The 17,443-nt window shown below is 39.6% G+C and overlaps 1 protein-coding gene across 3 annotated transcripts in view; it reads left to right on the plus strand.

The window, feature by feature from the left end:
• FGF18 (fibroblast growth factor 18) overlaps nt 1-17,077 on the plus strand; it is a 359,051-nt gene extending 341,974 nt beyond the window's left edge. For all 3 annotated transcript variants that reach the window (XM_083181815.1, XM_083181814.1, XM_083181816.1), the window contains one exon: nt 16,027-17,077. In XM_083181815.1, the coding sequence (XP_083037941.1) occupies nt 16,027-16,293 (267 nt within the window). In that variant the 3' untranslated portion in view covers nt 16,294-17,077. The remainder of the gene's footprint in view (nt 1-16,026) is intronic.
• The last annotated feature ends 366 nt before the right edge of the window (nt 17,078-17,443 follow it).

Below are 17,443 nucleotides of genomic sequence, written 5' to 3' on the forward strand. Positions count from 1 at the left end.
ATGGAGGCCTGCCATTGTGAATTTTTGTTTGTGGAAAAGTCCGAAAGAATTTGATAAGCACCAACTACTGTAACTACAGTACCTGTATTGGTTTAAAAAAAAAAAAAGTACGTTTAAAAAATGAAAATATATTGTAACCAACTGAGGATCGAACATAGTGAAGCTGTGCCTCTACCCTCTAGGCCACTGTTGCCTGTGATTATCTATGCTCCCTTGGTGTGTGATATACTGTACAGCAACGTCCAATACAAGACATGCCCCATAAAGTACAGTACTGTACGTACTGTATGACATGCTCCGTATGATACTGTAGGTCTTCAAATAATGTTTGAAGTACTGTAGTCATCCAGCAATAGCAAAGGTTAGCATGGCTTCTGCACCAATTACATAAATTACCGTACATCACTGCGGCTGCGAATAAAATAAAATAACTCTGTCCGTAAAGTAAGGACAAAATCCGTAGTGTAAAGTATGATACTGTAGGTCCTCAAATAATGTTTTAAGTAGTCATCCAGCAATAGCAAAGGTTAGCATGGCTTCTGTACCAATTACATAAATGACCGTACGTAGCTGCTTCTGCGAATAAATACAAACACTCTGTCCGTAAAGTAAGGACAAGATCCATAGTGAAAAGTGGCTGTTTAGCAAAGGTTAGCAAATTTAATCCCGAAACACGGTCCTCAAAGCAAGGAATTTTACCTGAAAAGCTAAATCTATTTTGCGAAAAAAAAACGTTCTCTGTAGCGCAGTATGTATGGGTATTAGCTATCATGTACATGGAGGCCTACCATTGTGAATTTTTGTTTGTGGAAAAGTCCGAAAGAATTTGATAAGCACCAACTACTGTAACTACAGTACCTGTATTGGTTTAAAAAAAAAAAAGTACGTTTAAAAAATGAAAATATATTGTAACCAACTGAGGATCGAACTACTGATACTGACATAGTGAAGCTGTGCCTCTACCCTCTAGGCCACTGTTGCCTGTGATTATCTATGCTCCCTTGGTGTGTGATATACTGTACAGCAACGTCCAATACAAGACATGCCCCATAAAGTACAGTACTGTACGTACTGTATGACATGCTCCGTATGATACTGTAGGTCTTCAAATAATGTTTGAAGTACTGTAGTCATCCAGCAATAGCAAAGGTTAGCATGGCTTCTGCACCAATTACATAAATTACCGTACGTCACTGCGGCTGCGAATAAAATAAAATAACGCTGTCCGTAAAGTAAGGACAAAATCTGTAGTGTAAAGTATGATACTGTAGGTCCTCAAATAATGTTTTAAGTAGTCATCCAGCAATAGCAAAGGTTAGCATGGCTTCTGTACCAATTACATAAATGACCGTACGTAGCTGCTTCTGCGAATAAATACAAACACTCTGTCCGTAAAGTAAGGACAAGATCCGTAGTGAAAAGTGGCTGTTTAGCAAAAATCCGTAGCGTAAAGTCTTAACGTGGAGCATTAGTCACCCAGTGGTTAAACTATGTATTACATGGCGTGGTACATAACGCAGGACATAACGCAATCTGCAACTCGCGAGTCAGAGCCCTCAAAAGCGCGTTGTAAACCACGATGTACTTGGGCATAACTGTATATGGGTACTTCTTAGTTTATCAGATGTAATTGTTTTAGGAATTATAAATCACAATAAAAAACATAAAAAAGTGAGCATAAAAAATTATTATGCAATAAAAACCAAGTATATCTTCAGCAAGAGGTATATACACGTAATTCCATAGGCTCCTCATCTGGAGCCTATGGTGCCTCAGTGATTTGGACAAAACCAAATGCACTGCAGGTGGGGCTAATGTAACATGTGCATAGAGAGTTAGATTTGGGTGTTTTATTATTTCTGTGCAGGGTAAATACTGGCTGCTTTATTTTTACAGTGCAATATAGATATCAGTTTAATGTACAAACCCCACCCAAATCTAACTCTCTCTGCACATGTTACATCAGCCCCACCTGCAGTGCATATGGTTTTGTCCGTTTGAGAGTGATTGTGCCTTTCCGAGTGAATCAGACTAACCCCTTTTATCTGGGACAGAAACAACTTTGAATATTTTCTGTACTTACATAACTGCGGGGGGCAGAGAGCTGACGTCAGCAGATCACCCTAGTCAACTGTAGCGGCTTGTTGGATAAGTATACAATTTATGCCAGGATTGTTGGTAGTGTTCCCTTGTATCTTATGGAAAACAACCCATGTAAATTGATTCCGACTTCTGAGCTATACATTTTTGTTTATTTGTATATATTGTGCTTACTTGCTTTGAAAATATTTAGCATTAAGAATGTTAAAATATATTCACCAACTGTCCTAAAAGAAGAAAAGAGGACAGAAGAAAGTCTACGGTTTTTATAGCACCACTGCTTGCTTAATGCTTCTTTTCATTCACCCTGGTTAAAGATGATGGAAATAATGGAAGATAAACCTAGAGTATAATTTCAGCTAAGGCATGTTGCAAAAACGTATTTCTCTTTATTTGGTAGCTAAAGAGTATTTTACTATATACGCTCAAATTTAATATAGAAAACCTACAATATAAACTCACAAAAAAGTGCAATTTGTAACCAGTAACCTAAGACAATTTTTTTCTCTTCAAACGCAAAGCTATCAGACATCCGTGAATGAATGACCATGAACAGTCTTTTACAAAAAACAAGAGAATACATATAAATCACAATAAAAAACATAAAAAAGTGAGCATAAAAAATTATTATGCAATAAAAAAGTACAGTATATCTTCAGCAAGAGGTATATACATGTTCAAACCCTCATATGATACAGTATCAAGAACTTGATACATGTTTCTTTTTTCGGGAGGCTGTACCGCAAAGGTTTTCACAAGGCAAAATAACTGCAGAGAGCATACTATGAGTCCTTTAGTCGCACTCTCAATGCAACCAAACACCCTGACACAAAGATGCCCATTAGATGTCCGATTGCACAATACTGTAAACCAGGCATGTCCAACGTTGGCCCTCCAGATGTTTTGAAACTACACATCCCAGCATGCTTTGCAATAGTTTTCTCTAATAGCATAACTGTGGCAAAGCATGCTGGGATGTGTAGTTTCACAACATCTGGAGGGCCAACGTTGGACATGCCTGCTGTAAACAATTACTTTTGACAACTATTACCTTGGCCGACAATGTATTTACCGTACACGTTTTAGCACATCACACAGTATTTCATTTTCAAAAGACGAGCATACAGTAGTTAATACAGGTAACAATACTCAACCTTAATGTAGTTGACCAATATATACTTAATTAATGAAAGGAGTAATTTCGTAGCCTTCATTAAGACCTACCGGAGTTAATGTATTTAGCCTCAGTATCCACGTAGTTTCCCTTCTTAGCAAATATTTTTCATGGTCACCTCCTCTTTTGCTGGGCTTGACCAGTTCTATTACCTTAAATAATAGGCTGGAAGGATCACAGTTGTGGAACTCTTTAAAGTGTCGAGAGACACTGTGGTTCGAGACACCATGCTTAATGTTGCGGATGTGTTCAAGAATGCGGACCTTCAGTCATCTCTTGGTCTTCCCAATATATTTGAACCCACGTCCGCAAATTAACATATAGATTACCGACATGGTATTACAGTTGATAAAACCATTAACCTTCAAATCTGTACCATCAATGGTGTTTCCTTTCTTCATGAAAGGACAGACTTTACATCTATTGCAAGGAAACGAACCATGGACACTTAAGAAGCTAATTGTAACCTGTCTCTCATCCAGAGGTTCTAACTGGCTTTTGGAGACCATCGATTTTATTGTCTTGGCACGTCTATATATCATTTTAGGGGCATTTGGAATATGATCTGCCAGGACGGCGTCGAGCTTCAATACATTCCAGTGTTTTCTTAAGATGTTATTTAATTATTTTTCATGGGTATTATACTGGGTAATGAAAAAGGTGTCACTGGATTTAACAGGATTACTATCCTGATCTCCATTGGCTATTGGAGTCAGTTGGTGGGACCTAAGAGCTTAGATAGCTATGATAATTGTGGGAGGATCCCTAGAGGCCTCCGACTGATTTAAACTCCCACCCTTGGTAAAAGTAGTGAGCAGTTCGAAAAGGATTGGAATTGTATCCTGGCCGATTGTTCCTTAGCGCTAATGCGATTGCTGATTGATGAAAAGAAACATTCAAAGCGGTTGAACAAGAAATAGCGGCTTTGATTCCAACACTTGAGTCTAATTATAGCAAAGATGTACTAACCACAGCAAAAGTGGAAATAGCCAAAAAAGTATCGGTGGTTGAAACCAAAATCATCGACCACCAAACAGAAAAAATTTGCACGCGACCGCCTTGATTATGAGTCTAATAAAATTAGATCTTGGCAAGAGCCTAAGCAAAAAAGTGTCCCTCAAAGGTTGGAATCCCAGCAGACAGAGGTTCAAAAATCGTTTGGTGTAAATCAGGGTTATGGGTCAAATCAGAAATATGACCAACGCAATATGGAGTATAGTACCCCACGAGGATATAAACGTGGTGATTATGGTGATAGGTACAATAAATACAATTCACCCAGAAATGTCTCACGTGGTAACAAAAAATGGCAACGAGTACCACTTAGACATCCAAGAAAGACCAATAATCCTAGGAGTTACTGGGAACAGCCGGTCTTCCCCCCCAAACAACTTGGAAGGTGGGAAGATAAAAATAGGTTTGATGCTCTAAGGCCTGAAAATGACAGTGTGCGTTTTTTAGACGAGCGCCCAGGCGACTCAACATTGGTGTCATCCCCGAACAGGACCCCACTCAGGTTAAAAAGAAGATTAGGGGAAGCAGGGGAAGAGTCGAAACAATGGTTCATTCAGTAGCTAACACTGATTTATCCGACTCTAGTTTAGATATCCCTCAAGGCACGATTTCCCAACATCATAGTGTTTTTAATTTGTCAAAAAGAATCATGACTGATCTAGAAATAAAGGTTCTACAAAAAGGCCTTTCTTTTTTCTAATTGTCAAAAGTAATTGTTTACAGTATTGTGCAATCGGACCCCTAATGGGCATCTTGGTGTCAGGGTGTTCAGTTGCATTGAAAGTGCGACTAAAGGACTCATAGTATGCTCTCTGCAGTTATTTTGCCTTGTGAAAACCTTTGCGGTACAGCCTCCCGAAAAAAGAAACATGTATCAAGTTCTTGATACTGTATCATATGAGGGTTTGAACGTGTATATACCTCTTGCTGAAGATATACTTGGTTTTTATTGCATAATAATTTTTTATGCTCACTTTTTTATGTTTTTTATTGTGATTTATATGTATTCTCTTGGTTTTTTGTAAAAGACTATTCATGGTCATTCATTCACAGATGTCTGATAGCTTTGCGTTATGCAAGCATAAAATACTATACCGGCTCTATTGTGAGCAAACTTTAGAGGTACTTTTTGCTTTGGCATTAGGTCCAGTTGCTCCCGCCCCCAATATTTGGCCTAGTACAGCCCTTCTAATCGGCTGTCTAGTGGTCCAGTACAATTACCCATTACTTATGCTAGTTTAGCTGGCTAAGTTTCGTTTGCTTGAATAAAAGGGGTAGTTCCCAGCTCCGGCCGATCGTGATTGACAGGTCCGGCGGTACATAGGCAGATCTGCACGTGCAGTAGCCATGCCCTCTGATGACGTGCCTGGCCTACAACGTGCCTCTCCAGCTGATCCTGCTCCTGCCTCCGGCGGTCCATGACGTCCCTGATAGCGGCACAGCAAGCCAGCGTAGCAGCTTTCTGTAGGATGTGTGTGAATATCCGTTCCTGGATGAGCGTGAGCAGTGTTGCCCTTTGGTTTTATATAAAAAATCGTGTGGTACCCAGTCCACAGTGCTGTATTTTATACCTTGGAGACTGTTTCTCTCTTATTAAATGATTCTCGTTTAATGCACCATGAAGCGCCTTATTCTACACTTTCTCCTATATATATATAAGATATATATATATATATATATATATATATATATATATATATATATATTAGGGCGGATTGAAAAAACTGAAATTGAGAAATTCAAAATCGGCTAGTGTGGGAAAGTTGTGACTTGACCTGAATAAGAAACGTGCAAAAGCATTTTGATCTGAGTCAACATCTTCTGTTCTGGCAAGAGGCCTAAAGTTTCACTTTTTAGGTGAAAATAACGAAACCTATGAAGATGCTCCAATCTAGTTATAATTATGTCAGGATGTCTTAGAGTGGTTTATTAATATACTTTAGTATAGTAAAAAAAACAGTACGAGCTTGTCCTAGTGCAAAGTGACTGACTGGCGGGAGAAAAAATCCCTGATAATTGACCCATTTTCATGGTCACAATTGTGATTATTGTGTGTTTTCTCCTGAACGTGTTTGTAATAGAAGAAGCACCAATACTCTAAATGGAATTTCAGTGACACTGTGTGAAATATAACACTGCATAATAGCCCTTAATCAGACCTGATCGCAGTACAAATTTGTTCTCAAAATGGGCAAAACAAATGCTGCATTGCAGGTGGGGCAGATGTAACGTGCTGAGAGAGTTAAATTTGGGTGGAGTGTGTTGAAACTGAAATCTAAATTGCAGTGTAAAAATAATGCAGCAGGTATTTACCCTGCACAGAAACAAAATAACTCAACACAAATCTAAAGGTGGCCATACATCTACAGATCGATTGTCAGATCTGGCTGGTTGGAACAAATACCTGGTAATATCTGTATGACAGTTTTTGACAGTTTTCCAGCATTTTAAAGCAAAGTGCTCTCATCCATTACCCATATTTTGTTCCAAACAGACAGATCGGACAATAAATCTGTAGATGTATGGCCACATTAATTCCCTCTGCACATGTTACATCTGCCCCACCTGCAGCTGCATTACAGCATATAATTATGCCAAAGATAAGCCAATATATTAACAGTTAAATACATTAAAGTGCATTATGCTGTAATAAGTATTGCTGATCAATCCTGCCTAGCAGGGCCGTCTTTTTGTATGGGCTTAATGGGCACTTGCCCAGGGGCCCCATGCGTATAAGGGCTCTTTGTTGATAGCTGAGGATCCCCTTTTTCCAGGGATACCAGAATTTTGAAAATCGGCCCTGGGGAACTGCAGATATCCAACTTCAAAGCAGCAGTCCACATCCGACCTGTTAATTACAATTTCCAGTCATATTTCTCAGGTTCTCTCTGACACTAGCGGCTTGTCTCTATCATGCCCAGAACCAGAGATATCAGCCTTCAAGCAGCCGGTCCCTGCTACAGCTCCAAACGTCTGGTGTAGTTTTATATTTTTGGCAATGGATTGCTCTGGCCCCTGATCTCTGATACCCAAGTTCCCAGCACCTCCTGAAAGTTGGGACTCTAGGTTTTTATACTAGGCTAAGAAATCTATTTCCAGATAATGGCGATATCTGCAGTCAAACAGGCTGCCCTTCCACCGGAAAATGACGAATATTAAGCCCACTCCATTATCCAACCGTCCCCTGTGTATAAAACACCCCCTACCTCCCTGGAAGTCATTTACAAGGGACCCTTCATACAGCTCAGTGCCCCCTTCCACACGTTAGTGTTCACCCTCCAACCACCTGTGCATTAAAGGAGTAATTAGCAGAAGTTACTGCTCCAGGTCCTACATGTTGAATGGAAGATAGAGCACCTGCTGCCACCCGTGGGACATCAAAGCTGCTGCTGCTGATAGCACCCCCCACCCCTAGGAGGGGAGAAAGGGTAAGGGCCCCATTGCATTGCTTTGACCAGTGGCCCACACTGCTGTTAAGACGGCCCTGCTGCCTAGAAATGAACACAGTGATTGGCATATATGTACTTCTGGACACCACTCATAGAATGATTAACCTGTTCTTTTTTGAATCAGTGTTCTTGTTTTTTTTCCCCTAAACATTAGATGTATTTGTTTATTTACAGTTTCTTATATAGCTCAGCAGATTACGTTGCGCTTTACAATAGTAGACAGTGATAAAACAAACTGGGTAATGACAGACAGACTTGGGGGTTAGAGGGCCCTGCTGCAAACTTACAATTTATTACATCATAATACACTTCAACGTATTTAACGGTTAATATATTGGCTTATCTTTGGCATAATTATATGCTGTAATGCAGCCCAATCATGTTCCCAGTATAGGGGATGCAACACTGTTTTTCTGTCAATAAACAGAAGTGATATGTAAAATGATACATTAGACAGTTCACACTGTTACTTGTAATACTTATTGTAACAGTTACTGTTTTTCAATAACAGACTGCAACAGTTATTTCTTATTTATATACACAGGATTGTCTATCTTTGTATATGCACTGCAAAGAGAGCAGCATAAATCCAATTTCATGTATTTCAGTGACACTGTGTGAAATATAACACTGCATAATGGCCCTTAATCAGACCTGATCACAGTACAAATTTGTTCTCAAAATGGGCAAGAAAAATGCTGGACTGCAGGTGGGGCAGATGTAACATGTGCAGAGAGATTTAAGGTGGCCATACATCTACAGATTTATTGTCCGATCTGTCTGGTTGGAACAAAATCCTGGTAAAAGATGAGAGCAAATGACAGCTGACCATTTGCTTTGTAATGCTGAAAAACTGTCATTCAGATATTACCAGCTGTTTGTTCCAACCGGCCCAATCTGACAATCGATCTGTAGATGTATGGCCACCTTTAGATTTGTGTGAGTTATTTTGTTTCTGTGCAAGGTAAATACCAGCTGCATTATTTTTACACTGTAATTTAGATTTCAGTTTCAACACACCCCATCCAAATTTAACTCTCTCAGCACGTTACATCTGCCCCACCTGCAATGCAGCATTTGTTTTGCCCATTTTGAGAACAAATTTGTACTGGGATCAGCTCTGATTAAGGGCTATTATGCAGTGATATATTTCACACAGTGTCACCTAAATTCTATTTAGAGTATTTGTGCTTCTTCTATTATAAACACGTTCAGGAGAAAACACACAATATTCACAATTGTGACCATGAAAATGGGTCAATTATTAGGGATTTTTTTCTCGCACCAAAGTCATTAACTTTGCACTAGGACAGGGGTGGCCAACCGGTCAGAGGTAAAGAGCCGAAAAATATCATCAGTCAAGCCAAAGAGCCAAACATCATATGCCCCCCACAGTGCCAAACATCAATATTACAAGGTTGCGCAATGTCCAATTAGAATAGAAATCTAATATACATAAACAATGGGGATTTCCAAGTCTCTGGCGCAAAAGTTTGAATGAAGTGAGTCTGAAGTTCTGCTATCTTCAGATGTCTTCCCACTCTCTCAAAATATTTTCAGTTGTGTGTGTTTGGAAAAGAAGACAAAAAGGATCAAAAGTTACATTTACTAAATCCCAAAAAGAATGATGTGTGATAGATGGATATAAATGGATGGGCGTACCCCCACTCACGGTAAGTAGCGAGGTGTACAGGCACGTAGCAGTTTCTTTTCTTTTCCTCTCTTGTCTCCTTTTCGTATATCTTCTCCTCTGTGATTAATTTTCTCTTTGGTGTTTCTCCGTGAAAAAAGTGGAAGTAAAAACTATGGGTTAGCGATTAAATCTAACAGGTTTTTCTTTGAAGACACCCCATGTGCATCAGATATAAGGAATGGTGATGATCAGTGGTGATCGTACCTTACTCACCCAAGGATAGAGCAAGATACATATGTAAAGGTATCTTTTTTAGATGTCGTCGTGTCAATCAAGAAAGTAAAATTTTGTGCGTACCGCACTTACGTGAGAAGAAGCTGGGTATATACCCGTAGCGTGTTCTTTTCTTGTGTATGGTTATGTCTCACCCTGAGACCAGATTTCCTCAAGTGAAGGTGTTGAAAGGAATAAAAATATTTATTATATTAGTGAATGCGTATTTATTTAGTGTTTTGTACTTTTTTACATTAAAGGTGAGAATAAGTCATCTGTGCCTTTTAATAATTAGAGGTGAAGATGGGGGTACTAAGGGCGTACCGTGACTCACACTTTGATGTGTGGGGAAACACCCATAAAGGTTTCTTTTACAGAGAATAACTGCCTCCACCACGTATTGTGCTCATAAATACTGATATATACCCAAAATTCTTTGGTCCAAAGGGTAGAGAAAATGCGTACCAAAACTTACAGGAATGTAAGCTTTCACCGCCTATAACAGTTTCTTTAGCCTTAGACGATTTCCTTTATAAGGAACGACTGCCTCCACCACGTGTTGTGCTCATAAATCTTAAATGGTATATACCCAAGTTTACTCCATAAGGTAGAGAATATGCGTACCAAAACTTACAGAAGTGTAAGCTTTCACCGCTTATAACGGTTTCTTTGCTTTCAATAGTGGTCGGTTAGGGACTGGTATCCTATTTTCTCCTAACAATGGAAAGATCATAACAATATCCACAAGACAATGTCCTCATAACAATGTCCACAAGAAGACCGATTGTGTTGGAGCCAAGGAAAAGATTTAAAAAATGTCTTTATTACACCTTAGAAAAAATCAATAAAATGTCCTCCATCCCAACAATGGAAAAATCATCACAATATCCACAAGGAGATCCACAAAAAATTCACAATAAAATCCAAGAATTTAAAAAAAAATTAAAAAATAAAAATAAAAAATTTAAAATACATACAAAATGTCCGGAAAAAGTCAAGGATGGCTGCTCACTCTCCACAGAATAGTCCTTAGCAGCCATCCTTGACTTTTTCCGGACATTTTGTATGTATTTTAAATTTTTTATTTTTATTTTTTAATTTTTTTTTTAAATTCTTGGATTTTATTGTGAATTTTTTGTGGATCTCCTTGTGGATATTGTGATGATTTTTCCATTGTTGGGATGGAGGACATTTTATTGATTTTTTCTAAGGTGTAATAAAGACATTTTTTAAATCTTTTCCTTGGCTCCAACACAATCGGTCTTCTTGTGGACATTGTTATGAGGACATTGTCTTGTGGATATTGTTATGATCTTTCCATTGTTAGGAGAAAATAGGATACCAGTCCCTAACCGACCACTATTGAAAGCAAAGAAACCGTTATAAGCGGTGAAAGCTTACACTTCTGTAAGTTTTGGTACGCATATTCTCTACCTTATGGAGTAAACTTGGGTATATACCATTTAAGATTTATGAGCACAACACGTGGTGGAGGCAGTCGTTCCTTATAAAGGAAATCGTCTAAGGCTAAAGAAACTGTTATAGGCGGTGAAAGCTTACATTCCTGTAAGTTTTGGTACGCATTTTCTCTACCCTTTGGACCAAAGAATTTTGGGTATATATCAGTATTCATGAGCACAATACGTGGTGGAGGCAGTTATTCTCTGTAAAAGAAACCTTTATGGGTGTTTCCCCACACATCAAAGTGTGAGTCACGGTACGCCCTTAGTACCCCCATCTTCACCTCTAATTATTAAAAGGCACAGATGACTTATTCTCACCTTTAATGTAAAAAAGTACAAAACACTAAATAAATACGCATTCACTAATATAATAAATATTTGTATTCCTTTCAACACCTTCACTTGAGGAAATCTGGTCTCAGGGTGAGACATAACCATACACAAGAAAAGAACACGCTACGGGTATATACCCAGCTTCTTCTCACGTAAGTGCGGTACGCACAAAATTTTACTTTCTTGATTGACACGACGACATCTAAAAAAGATACCTTTACATATGTATCTTGCTCTATCCTTGGGTGAGTAAGGTACGATCACCACTGATCATCACCATTCCTTATATCTGATGCACATGGGGTGTCTTCAAAGAAAAACCTGTTAGATTTAATCGCTAACCCATAGTTTTTACTTCCACTTTTTTCACGGAGAAACACCAAAGAGAAAATTAATCACAGAGGAGAAGATATACGAAAAGGAGACAAGAGAGGAAAAGAAAATAAACTGCTACGTGCCTGTACACCTCGCTACTTACCGTGAGTGGGGGTACGCCCATCCATTTATATCCATCTATCACACATCATTCTTTTTGGGATTTAGTGAATGTAACTTTTGATCCTTTTTGTCTTCTTTTCCAAACACACACAACTGAAAATATTTTGAGAGAGTGGGAAGACATCTGAAGATAGCAGAACTTCAGACTCACTTCATTCAAACTTTTGCGCCAGAGACTTGGAAATCCCCATTGTTTTTGTATATTTGATATCTGGAGGGTTATTCGGGTGATAACCAGGGTCGAGTACATCTCTTAGGCAGCAACGCGCCATTTCAGGTCATATCCTAAAAAAATTGTTCATTAGAATAGAAATCTGTCCATGTGTATCCACAGAATCATGCAGTGCTGCTCAATCTCTGGATAGAGGCTCACCAATGCCTCAATTTAAGGAACATGTAGGAGAAAAACCAGAAAGGCACACAATGAGCGTAAATGTAAAAAACACTGGTACTTGTGTAATATCTGGGCGCCCGATTTTTTCATTGCATCGCATCGCACTGCATGCAATATAGTGGCATACAATTCATGCAATGCCACTGCATGCGATGCAATTTTCATTGTAAAGACCCAATTTTTAATTGTATAGTCACCCATGGGTGATTTCATACCCCCAATATCCAACTACGCATGGAGTTGATTTTATATAGTGTGGCGAGCGCAGCGAGGGGACGCAGAATACATGTAAAGTAATCCGCTGCACTCGCCACGCTTCGGGCACTATATAAAATCAACTCCATGCGTAGTTGGATAGTGGGGGTATGAAATCCCCCATGGGTGACTATACAATTAAAAATCTGGTCTTTACAATGAAAAATTGCATTGAATGCCTTAAGTAGTGGCATGCAATGATCGGGCGCCCAGATAATACACAAGTACCAAAACACTTTTACTGTTATAAATGCTCACATACATGGAAGTTAAAAACAGCAGGTATGCTTAGAACTTCTCATCACTAACGAAACCAGTTGGGGTGCAGACTCTTCCTTTGATGCTGCTGACGTCCATCTGTCCAGTCCCGGCTTCCAGGCTCTGGCTGATTGCACGATGTGCACCTGCCTGTGAGAAGTTCCACTCCTGCAGTCCAAAAGTTATAAACATTTATTAAAAAGTCTCTTATTTCACTTGGTATTGGTGGTTTTCCAGACCATAAAAAACTTCAATAGTATATTGTCTACGAAAAAGGAAGGACAGAGGGGTGCCTCTTAGTGTAGTACTTTTTTAAAAACCACACAAGTTTAACACTTAAAAGCAAGAGGATGGTACGCGTACCAAAAGATTCCTCAGGTGTGGGCTACGACTTCCAACTACCACAAGATTTTATATCTTCCACTCCATGGTATCTGCAGTCATCACTCCTGAGGGATACCAGCACACCATGCCGTGCTTCCAATCCTCAACGGACAGAGCTGCATGCCAGGCACCTTCTCGTCTATGGACTCCAGACACGCCAGACACTGGGTGGAACAGGGACAGCGTCACAAAGGCACGCCTAGGGTGGCCAATCCCGGGATTTTAGGCCAAAATTAGGCGGGATTTCAATCCCGAGATTGGACACTCCAATCCCGGGATTACGGGCTTGGGCGGCAGCCGCAGCACATGCTCATCATCCTCAGACGCTGCCCGGCAGTGCGGCTGTATGCGTCGCCAGGAGATCTGACTCAGGCGCTGCCCGGCAGAGCGGCGCAGGGGGACAGGAGATCTGACTCAGACGCTGCCCGGCAGAGCGGCGCAGGGGGACAGGAGATCACAGACGCTGCCCAGCAGAGCAACTGAGCTGTAGGTACGCTGTGCGGGGGGACAGAAGATGTTATACTATCACGCTGCACATCGCTGCAAGCCCTACTGCCCGCTGAACCCGACCTCCTGCCGAAACAAGCCTCCTTTCCACAAGCCAGCCCACCATCCAGCTCTTTTTGGGGGGTGAGTGATATATATATATATATATGTTATAATCCATGGTATTCGGCACTTAAACCCACAGCAGGCAACAAGCTCCAGGTGCCCTCCTATATGTTTCCGTAGATAGAAGTATGTGTGGGGGAAAGTAAGTCAGCATCTTACTTTCCGTTAGTGCCGCCCCCACACCTACTTCTATATATGTGTTATATTATATTTTTTTCTGTTTTTTTTCTTAGTATTTCATTGGCTGACTCAATCCCGGGAATCTCGGAATTGAGATTTTTCCAATCACGAATCCCTTTAAAAAAAAAAATTACCCGGATTGGCATCCCTAGGCATGCCCCAAATGCGTTTTGTCATAGAGACCCAGCCCGCTGACAAAATCTCTATGGCGAAATGCGTTTGGGGCATGTCTGTGTGATGCTGTCCCTGTTCCACTCGGTGTCTGGCGTGTCTGGAGTCCATAGAGGAAAAGGTGCCCAGTGCCCGTCCTCAGGGATCCCTGGATCTCCAACAAGAGAAAGTGCCCTCTCAGGTCTTACACCCGGCGTCTCCTGAAGTTTCACCTCTGCTGCTAACAATGCACATTGCTGACACCCTGCCCCATTGTCTGCTCAGGCCCGGGACTCCGGTCCTGACTTGGTGTCCCTTCCCCCACCAACAGTGCAGCAGGGTATCTGAAAAAATGTCAGCCTTGCTAACAGGTCTGAATCAGGCCCCAAGAGCAATACAATCCCCATTGAAGACAATGGGGACAACTGCTAGCAATGGGAACCCAGCAACATCCTTTGTGTCTTCAGTTAAGCGAAGTGGGTATTTATATACTGAGGCAGGGAAAGGGTATTATAAAATTCATATCATATATAATAGAATTACATTTCTTATTAACACCCACAATTTTGAAATGTAAGCAAAAACAAAGAACCTGGTTTACTCACTAATTGATTTCTCACCTCACCCACATTCTCCACTGCTCTGAAGGCAGTCTTGCCGATAATTAAATTTTTCAGTAAGAATTGCATCAGTACAAACTGTCTATTTTACTATGAGATGGATGTGATGCTGGAAAGTCAGACTCTCCAAATTTGTGTAGTCTCTTGTATGTTCTGTTATACCCCTTGCACACTGCACCGGGTTCCTGCCAGTTTGATCCAGTAATTGGTGCTACCGGTTACATCTAACTGGTAGCAATACGGCAATACGAACCGGGTAAATAGAAGGGTTCTTAACGGTCTGTTGCCGTGTTGCTATGCAGTGTGAATGGATTAAACAAGTCGAATGACCCATTTCCAACATTATGAAGGAGGAAGTGCATGGAGCAGCACCAGATCTAAGCGCTGCCTCCTCTGCAGTCCCCCAATGATGCTCTGCCGCACCCCCGCATGACGTCAGCAAACTGTTAAAACCCCGACACTCAGGGGTGAATTTATGAAGCTTGGAGAAGTGTTATCTATGCCCATAAAGAACGTTATGAGCAAGGTGATAATGGTTCAGCCAATCAGCTCTTACCTGTCAATTTACATATTGTAGCTGATTGGCTGAACCATTATCACCTTGCTCATAACGTTCTTTATGGGGATAGATAACACTTCTCCAAGCTTCATAAATTCACCCCTCAGTGTCCTGATGGCCACTGGCTATTCTCCCTCGTGGGGGTCCATGACCCCCATAGTGGGAGAATAGAATAAGTGGCTAGCTTAGTGATCCACTCTGCCCGCAGCATGGTGAGCGCAGCAAGCACACAAGGGGCTTTGTTGCCCTCCCCCGCTGTCTGAGTTTGGGCAGTCAGAATCCCAACATCGGTCTAATGACTGTCGGAATCCCGACTGTACGGGCCCTATACCACACCCCGCACCGGGACTCAACCATTTCAACATCCTGCTGCGACCCTGCATTTGTGGTCTGAAAGCAGTATAAGAGTAGGCAAATATGGCTTAAATGTTGCTCTCTTTTTACCTTTCAAAACTTTAAATAAAGCTGTTGTTTTTTGACTAAAGTTGAATTACAGCTTGCAGTTTTATCATAGGCATTTCCTTCACTTGCATGTACAACACAAATTGAAAAAAAAGTATCAATACAATACAATAAAACAAAACCGTACAATGCATTATAGCAGGCTAAACTTTTTCTGGAACAAGATTCAAACCAGTTACGTCAACATTAATAATTAATTTATTTATATCTTTCAGCCTGATGGAATGAACAAGGAGTGTGTCTTCATTGAAAAAGTGCTAGAAAACAACTACACAGCTTTGATGTCTGCTAAATATTCAAGCTGGTATGTCGGTTTCACCAAAAAAGGAAGGCCCCGGAAAGGCCCGAAAACAAGAGAGAATCAGCAAGACGTGCATTTTATGAAGAGATATCCAAAAGGTTTGGTGGAGCTGCAGAAGCCTTTTAGATACACCACAGTAACAAAAAGGACTAAAAGAATACGTACCACTAAGCCAAGCTAAGAAAACATAAATAAGCTTATTTAATAAAACAACCTTAGTGTAAATCTAGAGCAAAGCAGGATAGCATTTTTGTGAAAAAAAGTGCAAAATATTTATTCCAAAAGACAATATGTAAAACAAAACAGAAAACATGGCACTTTGATATAGTTCTGCACTAGATTTCTGCAAAAGAGATTTTATTAAATAATCTTTAACTGGATCAATGTCACTCATTGAACATTACTGCACCAGAGGAATATTTTTAGTTTAAAAGAAAAATTTGCATAAAACTTTATTTTTGTACTTTTTGTTATGGATATAACAAGGAATGCTGGGAGACTTTACTGTGACTTGAAAAGACTTTGTTCTATTTAAACTGACGTAGGTGCTATCATCTTTTACAATGCATAGCTTCTTAGCAGATAACCCACAACAAGAACCATTGTTTTTTTATTCTCTCTTAGTGAGATTAATGATTTGCAATAACATATTTATTATCTGCTGCGACCTTTAGCAAATTAATTGAGTGAGCACAATGAGCAATTGAGTTTCGTTTGAATTCTTAATACAGAATTTAATGCTAATGACATAAGGTGTCACATATGTGTGATCCTGCACTAGGCTCACTTTTAAAGAATGCTGCTAATACATGAAAATAACTTCATCAACTGATACAATCAATTAAAACAAGCTATATAGTACATAGAAATGTAGTGTGTGAAAGAATATTCAAATTAAGATGTGAAGTACATGTTCTATTTTTAAAATACATTTTCTAGAATTACTTGTGGTCACTTTATAACATTTTAAACATGCATTTGTTCAATTCAGTTTATTGTAAAAATTATAATACTTGTTATTTTTTCATATGAACGTTACATTTTACTAGAAAAATGTGCACTACGTAAATTTAGTGCGTCTTTTCTATCTGTAATATGTATATAGCTATTTATTGCACTTTTTTATATACAAAATAAACAAATTAATGCTGCCTCAGTATTTCAGACATATCTAAAAACAAAAGCAATGCAATCAAAAATGCATTTTTCTCAAAATGTGGTTTATTTTAACTCAATTAACAAGTTTTTCTTGTTTATATGTTATATTTAGTATAATTAATTCATAAACTATCTGGAAAGCCACTATTTCAGGAACACATCATTTTCAGCAT

This window comes from Crinia signifera, chromosome 4, assembly GCF_055691185.1.
Source record: "Crinia signifera chromosome 4, ASM5569118v1, whole genome shotgun sequence".
Classification (NCBI taxonomy): Eukaryota; Metazoa; Chordata; class Amphibia; order Anura; family Myobatrachidae; genus Crinia; species Crinia signifera.